The 9,135-nt window shown below is 46.1% G+C and overlaps 2 protein-coding genes across 2 annotated transcripts; one reads left to right on the top strand and one right to left on the bottom strand.

Moving 5' to 3' along the window:
- The first annotated feature begins 4,218 nt into the window (after positions 1 to 4,218).
- On the top strand, positions 4,219 to 6,960 carry OR2I1 (olfactory receptor family 2 subfamily I member 1). The gene has a single exon (XM_088831155.1). The coding sequence runs from the start codon at positions 4,474 to 4,476 to the stop codon at positions 5,563 to 5,565; it is 1,092 nt and encodes a 363-aa protein (XP_088687281.1). The 5' UTR covers positions 4,219 to 4,473; the 3' UTR covers positions 5,566 to 6,960.
- LOC129543283 (ubiquitin D-like) lies at positions 6,717 to 9,134 on the bottom strand. The gene is made up of 2 exons (XM_055406380.2): positions 8,999 to 9,134; positions 6,717 to 7,746 (listed from the first exon to the last, which is right to left on the bottom strand). Exons 1-2 carry the CDS (start codon positions 9,014 to 9,016, stop codon positions 7,276 to 7,278), a joined length of 489 nt encoding a protein of 162 aa, XP_055262355.2. The 5' UTR covers positions 9,017 to 9,134; the 3' UTR covers positions 6,717 to 7,275.
- Position 9,135: the final 1 nt, after the last annotated feature.

The raw sequence follows: 9,135 nt of genomic DNA, 5'->3' as shown, positions 1-9,135 counted from the left end.
CCCTGAGGGACATAGAAAGAAGATCAAAGGGACCATGGTGAAGGTTTCTGGCTTCAAGTGTTTTCACTAGGCCTGCGAAAGAGGCAGCCTACAGAATGGGAGGAAATATTTGTAAACCATATTATCTGATAAGGGGTTAATAGTCAAAACAAAAACATATACAACTCACTAGCAAAATAAATTCAATTAAATAATTGTCAAAGGACTTGAACAGATATTTTTCAGGAAAAAAATAATCAGATTAAAAAGTGGACAAATGATCTGAATAGACGTTTTTTCCAAAGTCATAAAAAAGGGCTACCAGGAACATGAATAGGTGCTTGACATCACTAGCCATCAGGGAAATGCAACTCAGAAGCACAATGAGAGGGGACTGGACTTCCCTGGTGGTCCATTAGTTAAGAATCTGCCTTTCAATGCAGGAAACACGGGTTCAATCCCTGGTCTGGGAACTAAGATCCCACATGCCGCAGAGAAACTAACCTCCAGTGCCACAGAGAACCAGCACACCACAACTAAGACCCATCACAGACCTCCCCCCAAAAAAAGCACAATGAGATATCACCTTACACTTATTACAACAGCCATCATCAAACAGACAAGAGAGATAACAAGTGTCGGTGAGGATGTGGGGAAGAGAGCCCTGGTGTGCTGTTGGTGGGGAGGTAAAGTGCTACATAATATGTGTGTGTTTCAAAGGAAAGCAAAGTGGGTGAGGTGGGAAATGACAGCAGTGAGGAGTGTCGGGGGTAAAGCTGATGAAGTGAGAGCCGAAGCTGCGTTCAAAACTGAGGATGACCGCATCGAATCTACATCTCCCACAGGTCAGGATTGCTACCTACATTTTATAGATGGTGACACCAAGAATCACTGAGGTTGAACAGCTGGCTGAAGGTCACCCAACAGAGAATGAAATCCTCAACCAGTTAAACTAAGATTAGCAACAATGTGAGAAGGAATCGAGCTGCCTCTGGCTTCCACACACTGCCAGGGACACTCTACCCAAAAGGACCGTTCCCTCTCGTATTTTCCCTGGCCCACCCTGGGAGAGCTCTCTCTCTGGACACCTCCATACAAAGGACTAATTATGCGAGAGGGTCATAGAGTCCCCAGAGCTCCACCCTTTCTCTAAATAACAGGAATCGGTTAATTCCCCGGGGCTCCTTTCTCATTCTCTACAAGTGCTCTGCCCTTAAGAATCAGGAAGGACATTTTTTTTTCCTATTTTTTGAAAAGATTTTTATGCTTTTTGTTTGTTTTAAAAATCTAATAAAATGGGATATGGACTTTTTCTATTTTTGAAAAACATTTTTATGCTTCTTTTTTTGTTTTGAATACATAAGAACCAAATCTAATAAAATGATATGTGGGCTTTTTTTCATTCTTTAAAAAACATTTTTAAAGAAAGACATCTTTGCTGCCACCACCAACTAATACTGATTCGCCATCACCACAAGGGTCAGGTCCTTGCCTTGTCTACATCTAATTACAGGGTTCTCCGGGAACCCGCATCACCACCTCTACCTGGATCTCAGTGTATCCCAGGACTTAGGGGGCTTCTTGCCGCAGGACATTCTATTCATTCCTCTGCTGAGCAGCAAGAAGCACCCACCCTAAGTCTTTTTCCCTCAGGTAACCTCTGATCTCAGGCACCCACTCCAGAAATCAACAGTCATGTGACTTGGCCTTGCTTTCATCCCTCCCCAGCCACTTCAAACCCAGAGAATCCACAGCAGGAGCAAGAGATCAGCCTCTCATCTGTTAGCTGAAGGCCTAAACACCAGTGCCAAAGAATAAGACATGAAGGTAGGCTTATTACCACATCCCACTTTTTAAAAATGGTCTTATGGATGAGGGGTGCACTCTAGAACACCAAATGATGTGTGAGGACACGTTAGAATATTTTTTACAACATATTTGTGTTCTGGATGCTTGAGGGGCATTATGGGGTGTTTGTGTGTGTGTGCAAACATGTCTGAGCTACTTGTTTGGGAATTTGTGTGTACCTGCAGTAAAGATGTCTGTGCAGTTTTACCACTGTGTGCCTGTTTTCAGAGTTTGGCAGGTTTGCAGAGGAATGTCTTCAGGCTTGCCTGGTTGGACTGTTGTGTATCTATGTAGCCACAGAATTAGAAAATTTGACTTTTTATAACTCAACGTCCCTAACGCCATTGAACCATAAGCCTGAATGTCAGCTTTCATACTTTTTTCATCTTTGATATGACTATAATATTATCCAGAAATAAAGGTAAATCTTTGTATGGAATTTTATCCATCACAGTCCTTAGCATCTTAGAGCCTGGCTCATTTAAAAAAGCAAGGATTCCCCGAATTAATCAGATTTGGGTTGAAATTGTGAGAGGCATTTACAAACTATGTGACTTTGAGCAAGTTATTTAACCTCAATATTTTGCTCTCCTCTCTTATATAAAATAAGGAGATTATCTAATTTTTCACATAAGGTCAGAGTGAACATATGAAAGGGGATATAAATTCACACACCAGTTTTGTCCTTACCTAGTGTAGGAACCCTCTAAAAGCCTATTTCCTGATATGAAATAGGGTTCAATAGTTAACACTTATTCACCATCTACTACATTGTCAGAAACTGATCTAAGAGCTTTCATGTTTGACCTACTTAACCAATTCTACTTTCATGTGAGGAAACTGAGGCACAGAGAGGTTAAACAACATTGGCCAAGGTCGCTCGGGTAAGAAATGAGAGAAGCAAGAATGGAACAGGGGCAGTCTGACTCCCAAATCCTTGAGGTTTTTTTAATTATATTTATTTATTTATCAATATTTGGCTGTGCCGGGTCTTAGTTGCAGCATAAAGTATCTTCATTGCTGCATGCAGGACTCTTTTGTTGTGTCTTGTGAACTGTTAGTTGTGGCATGTGGAATCTGGTTCCCTGACAAGGGATTGAACAAAGGGTCTCTGCATTGGGAGTGCCAAGTCTTAGCCCCTGGACCACCAGGGAAGTCCCCCAAACCCTAATTGTTAATCAAAACATTCATATTTGTTCTGCTTAAGGAAGATAAATAAGAGAACCATACAAATACAATGTTGTATTAGGGGGAGGAAGGTTCTTTTCTGAACAATAAAAAATACAGGATTATAATTTAAGAACAGTGAATATGATTTTTAAAATGTTATCCTTATAATGATACCTGTCAGGGACCATGCAGTAGGAAGATTTCTATGTGACTTCTATCCATCACATCAACCATGATGGTTTCTGTACTGTTAGAAACTTGATTAGGCATTACCTCAAGGGTTAAGCAGAGAAGGCAATGGCAAGCCACTCCAGTACTATTGCCTAGAAAATCCCATGGATGGAGGAGCCTGGTAGGCTGCAGTCCGTGGGGTCGCTAAGGGTCGGACACGACTGAGCGACTTCACTTTCACTTTTCACTTTCACACATTGGAGAAGGAAATGGCAACCCACTCCAGTGTTCTTGCCTGGAGAATCCCAGGGACGGGGGAGCCTGGTGGGCTTCCGTCTATGGGGTCACATAGAGTCGGACACGACTGAAGTGACTTAGCAGCAGCAGCAGCAGCAAGGGTTCAGACTTTTGCATCCACTTTTACTTTGCTTGAAAAATAGTTATTAAAATGAAAAAATTATTTATTAAAATGAGAGCCAGGAAGGTACTCAATGGTTCAGTTCAGTTCAGTCGCTCAGTCGTGTCCGACTCTTTGCGACCCCATGAATCACAGCACGCCAGGCCTCCCTGTCCATCACCAACTCCCGGAGTTCACTCAAACTCATGTCCATTGAGTCGGTCATGCCATCCAGCCATCTCATTCTCTGTCATCCCCGTCTCCTCCCGCCCCCAATCCCTCCCAGCATCAGAGTCTTTTCCAGTGAGTCAACTCGTCGCATGAGGTGGCCAAAGTATTGCAGTTTCAGCTCTAGCATCAGTCCTTCCAATGAACACCCAGGATTGATCTCCTTTAGAATGGACTGGTTGGATCTCCTTGCAGTCCAAGGGACTCAACTGAGGTGGGAAGAAATGAAGTGACGTCCCCGTATCAAATCATTAGCCAAAGGGAGTTCTACTAAGTGAAACCCAGGTCTCCTGACTAGTGGTCTTTCTCTACCCAGATGGCTCTGGATTTAAAGGCTGGTACACATGTGTCCATCCGTGTTGTTCACGCTCATCACAGCAGCTGGTAAGCAGGAGTGGCATGGGCACTGGACACAGCCTAGAAGAGAGATTCAACACAAATTAAAATGTCTCCTTCTGGCAGGAAAGCCACTGAGAAAACACTGATTTTGGAAATCAAATAGTCCTGAGTACATGTCCACAGGGCCACTCACTTATCTATGACCTTGGGATGCTTTACCTTACTGAGCCCAAGTCTGTTCATCTCTAGGAGTGAGATTCTATTTCCTCATAGAATTTTCTGGTAAATATATAAGTAGAATATATAGGCTGCCTTCCTAAACTAAGGGTTCAGATCTGTAAATGAGCTCCAATGGACACCTAAGCATGTGTGTGCTGCCATCTGTTCCCCCTCCCCACTCCCATGGTCCAGGTTTTCCTTTGCTTGTAAGGGACACATCACCCTGGGTGTGTCGTCCTTCCAAACCTGCGAGTTTCCCTCTTCAGGGCAACCGCAGCACAGAGGAGCGCTTCCTCCTGCTGGGCTTCTCCGACTGGCCCTCCCTGCAGCCTGTCCTCTTCGTCGTCGTCCTCCTCTGCTACCTCCTGACTCTGATGGGCAACTCGGCGCTGGTGCTGCTGGCGGTGCGCGAGGCGCGACTACACACGCCCATGTACTACTTCCTCTGCCACCTGGCCCTGGTGGATACGGGCTTCACCACGAGCGTGCTGCCACCCCTGCTGGCCAACCTGCGCGGCCGGGCGCTGAGGCTGGAGCGCGGCGGCTGCCTGGCGCAGCTGTGCGCATCGCTGGCGCTGGGCTCGGCCGAGTGCGTCCTCCTGGCGGTGATGGCTCTGGACCGCGCGGCCGCCGTGTGCCGTCCGCTGCGCTACGCCGGCCTGGCCTCCCCGCGCCTCTGCCACGCGCTGGCCGGCGCCGCCTGGCTCGGAGGCCTCACCAACTCTGCCGCTCAAACCGCGCTCCTGGCCGCTCGGCCGCTGTGCGCGCCCCGTCGGGTGGACCACTTCATCTGCGAGCTGCCCGCGCTGCTCCAGCTGGCCTGCGGCGGCGGCGGCGGCCAGGACTCCACCGAGCGCCAGATGTTTGCTGCCCGCGTGTTCATCCTGCTGGTGCCGTCCGCCGTCATCCTGGCCTCTTATGGCGGCGTGGCCCGCGCTGTATGGGGAATGAGGACCAGAGGCAGCCGCAGGAAAGCGGTGGGCACCTGTGGGTCTCACCTGACAGCCGTCTGCCTGTTCTATGGCTCAGCCATCTACACCTACCTGCAACCCACGCACAGCTACAACCAACGGCGGGGCAAGTTCATTTCTCTTTTCTACACTGTAGTCACACCCGCCCTCAACCCGCTCATCTACACCCTCAGGAATAAGGAAGTGAAGGCGGCAGCGAGGAGGCTCCTGGGGGGTGTGGGGAGAGGGCAAGATGCACAGTGAGTCAGGCGGGGAGGGAAGGTGGGGAGTGTTGCCCCAGGGCCCAAGGATGGGAATGCCCAGTGAAAAGGGTTTAGCCTTCAGGCTTTTCATTTCTCTGCAAGAATCCATAAGATTAGTCCTTAAGAAGCCCATGGTTAATGGGGAGGTCCCTTCCTCCCATCAGAAAAGGCTCTTGTGCTGCAGGGAAAACCCCCATGTTCTTTAACTGTGCAGGTTTAGTGAGGGGGAAATGGCCCTTGGGCTTTCTCTTAAATGATGAAAATAAGAAAGTGAGATTTGGGGAGGACCTTTCCCATCTTCAGGCTTACCATATCCCCAGTTCAAGAGTCCATATGCTGATAAGAGATGTATGAAGATCGCAGTCTAGTGGAAGAGGCCATGGAAGACCCCATGGTGTCTGTCATCAGACATATCCTTAAGTGACAATAAAATCATAGACTCATCCCTGTGGGAGATTCCACCCAAAAAAAGAAGACATGGTCTCTCATTGCAGAGAATCAGTGCAAACAAATGCCCTCCTACCCAGTTAAATAGTGCCCACCCCGGAGAACTTGACCCATAATTATAGTCAGCAACACCTGTAAGTGCGGTTTGTGCTGAGTGGGGATAAGTTCAGAAAGGCTTCTGCAGGAAGTGGTTCTTGAGACCGTTATAAAGAAGAGAAGAGGCTAGTGGGGAAGAGGGTGGACATGTTTCAGGCTGCAAGAAAAACATATAGGTGATTGGGAAGGAGACCTAAGGTGGTGAGACAGAGAAGTGAAGGAAGGGAGGGAGACAGAGGAAGCAGAGAGGGGAACACTCCACTAGCCAGACGGTGGGCAGAGTGTTGGGGTCAACCCAGAAACCTATCCTCAGCTCCCATCCAACCCAGAGAAGAACTGCTAGAGCCTAAGGCAGTCAGGACAGAGACTGCTTCACAATCACTCAATTTTCTAAAACTCTGTTCCCACCTAAAGTACATCTGCTCACAAGGAGCCCCCACTCGAGGCATAAAATCTCTAGATCCCCACCGTGAATATCTTGCCATGACCAGCATCATCCCCAGAAATAAGGATGGTTTAATAAGAGTGTGAGAAATAGAGAGTAAAAAGGGGCATGGTGCCAAGTTTCACTTCATAACAAATAGCTTTAAATAAGGCAAGGGGGAGTAGTTTGATTGAATTTCCAAATTATTTATTAATAAGATTGGAATCATCACAGTAAATAATTCACTTCATAATAAAGCATTGCACTATTCTCTATAGGTAGAAAGTAAGTGTAGCTCAACAATGTTTGAGTGATATGATAGAGGCACTGCACTAAACATAGATGCAAACACAGTAATTAGAAGAACATGGATCACAATCTAAAATGTACCCTTGTTGATTGGGAAAGGAACTAGGAGTTTTTCTATGAGTCAGACAGAACCGATTCAGGATTAAACTGCAAGCTGGCTCTGAATGTTACCTCTAATAGGTGTTTAAATTCCAATATATTCTAACATATCAACATATAATGTATTATATGCGATTTTGCAATTATTCAATCATGTGAGAATGAAAGAATCAATGAATTAGAAATGTTCTACAACATTCTTCACCAACCCAACCTAAATCTGCTCTTTCTATTTATCTTTCACATTAATTTGGGGAGATTTTCAGAGGGTGTGGTTAGTAAGAAGTAAAAGAAAATGAGCTCTTTCATTTCTGCTATCACTCCATCTGCAGGTCGTCACCCGCCAATGCAGGGATATGTCAGGAAGAGTAAATGGCCCTTTTTGATGCCATAATCTCCCATGATCTTCCCATCTTCCAGTTTCTTTCCATTGCAGTTCACAATCTGCTTCTTAGGGGATATAGCAGTCTTCATCTTGATCATCTCCTTCACCTGGGTCACTGAGCTGGACCTTCGTACCTGGAGTTCGTGCCTCTGCCCCTCATCACCAGGCTCCACCAAAACCAAGGGCAGCTCCTCATCACTGGGCTTCACCACCTTCAGGGTGAGGTGGATGGTCGCCTCCTTGTCGATGCCATACGATGACAGAGTTCTCTGCGGCTTTAGGGTCTTCGAGCCCAGCTGGAGGACCTGGTCCTGCACAGGAACCCTGGTCTTAGAGCGGACATGTTCCTTGATCTTATTCACTCTGTCTTCTGGATGAGCAGGGAAGGTCATGGGTCTCCATTGCTCAGAATGGACAGTCACCTGGACAAAAGTGGCCAAGAGACAGTAGCCTAGAATGCCTGCCCTCTTTTATACCCTTTGTGCCCCCTCCTCCATTGCTCCCACCCTTCACTGCCAGTCTGGTCCTCCAGATCCTTTACAGCAAGCTGTGCCCCTCCCTTGTATGAAACTTGTCTTTGAAATGTCCAGGTCGTAATGCAAGAAAACCAGTCTTATCCATTTGTCCTCTTATCCATTGCAAAATGTTATTGATAATTTCCTATCTTATTTACCTGTCTCCTCTCCAGATAAATGTTGTCAAATGTCAAAAACTAAATGCAACTAGAAAGCATCCAAAGATGTACGCCAGATTTGAAAAACAGCTCTCAAACAGAATTCCCAAGACTTGACAGCCTAATGGAATACACACATGGCTGTCCTCCATGACTATGACTTCTTTAGAAGGAAATTCTGTTTACGACACATCTTTTCTGTACTGTTAGTGTCTTTCTTAATGCTTTAAATAATAACTCACACATTGTAGTGAAGCTATGTTCAATATCACCTGTTCATCTGTTTCCTGTGTTCTTATATCCACCTGTTGTAGAATATGATCCCTCCTTTAATTGGATCAGGGTCCCACTCACAGATAGTAGGGTCTGCATGTGAGTCTTATTTCAATAATATGAACACAGGGAATCTTACTCCTGTGCTATCACCTGAAAGTCTTGGAGGACCTCATTCAGGTTTCATTCAAAATATCTTCCCAAACTAGATGTCACAGACATTTCTTCACTAAACTTTCACTTTTCTATGCTAAGCATTAGCCTCATTCCAGGTTCTTTTTGTAGACCATAAAGTCTTATACAGGCATTAACAACTTAGAATAAATGAATTCTGTGGACCTCTCTTTTGGGAAAAGAAGAAAGCTTAAGTTTAAGAGCCCTGGAGGCCTAAACAGGATAAGAGAGAAAAGGATCAAGAAAATATTCCCATAGTTTCAAGTCTTGCCAGCCCTGCTGAGCACAAAGCCCACTCCCACTTCCTACCACATACCCCTAAGTGTGACCAGTGCAAGGTCTCAATGCAAGAGAACTCAGGAGCCAAGCGACCTGGTTCTCTTCATGGAAACTTTCTTCATATTCAGTAAGTAACAATGCCCATCTCCTCCCCTTCCAGATGCCTTTCCAGCAACCCCCTCTTCACCTCCCAGCACTGCCCCTCATCCATTCCTGAATCTCCCCCTTTCAGAGGTTCTCTCCCTTTCCCCACCCTCAGTATCAAATCAACTCACATCAACGACTGTGGCCATGTCTGCAGTCAGAGGAGCAGAATCAGGAGACACAGCAAAGGACCTCGTCTCCGGTTTATATAAGTGGCTAAACTGGAAATCCCCTGCCTGGGTGCTGTGGTTTTCAATTTTTTCTCTAG

This window comes from Moschus berezovskii, chromosome 23, assembly GCF_049115385.1.
Source record: "Moschus berezovskii isolate FMDL1 chromosome 23, NW_MosBer_1.0, whole genome shotgun sequence".
NCBI classification, from domain to species: Eukaryota; Metazoa; Chordata; class Mammalia; order Artiodactyla; family Moschidae; genus Moschus; species Moschus berezovskii.
This window is presented reverse-complemented; position numbering and strand designations above follow the sequence as displayed.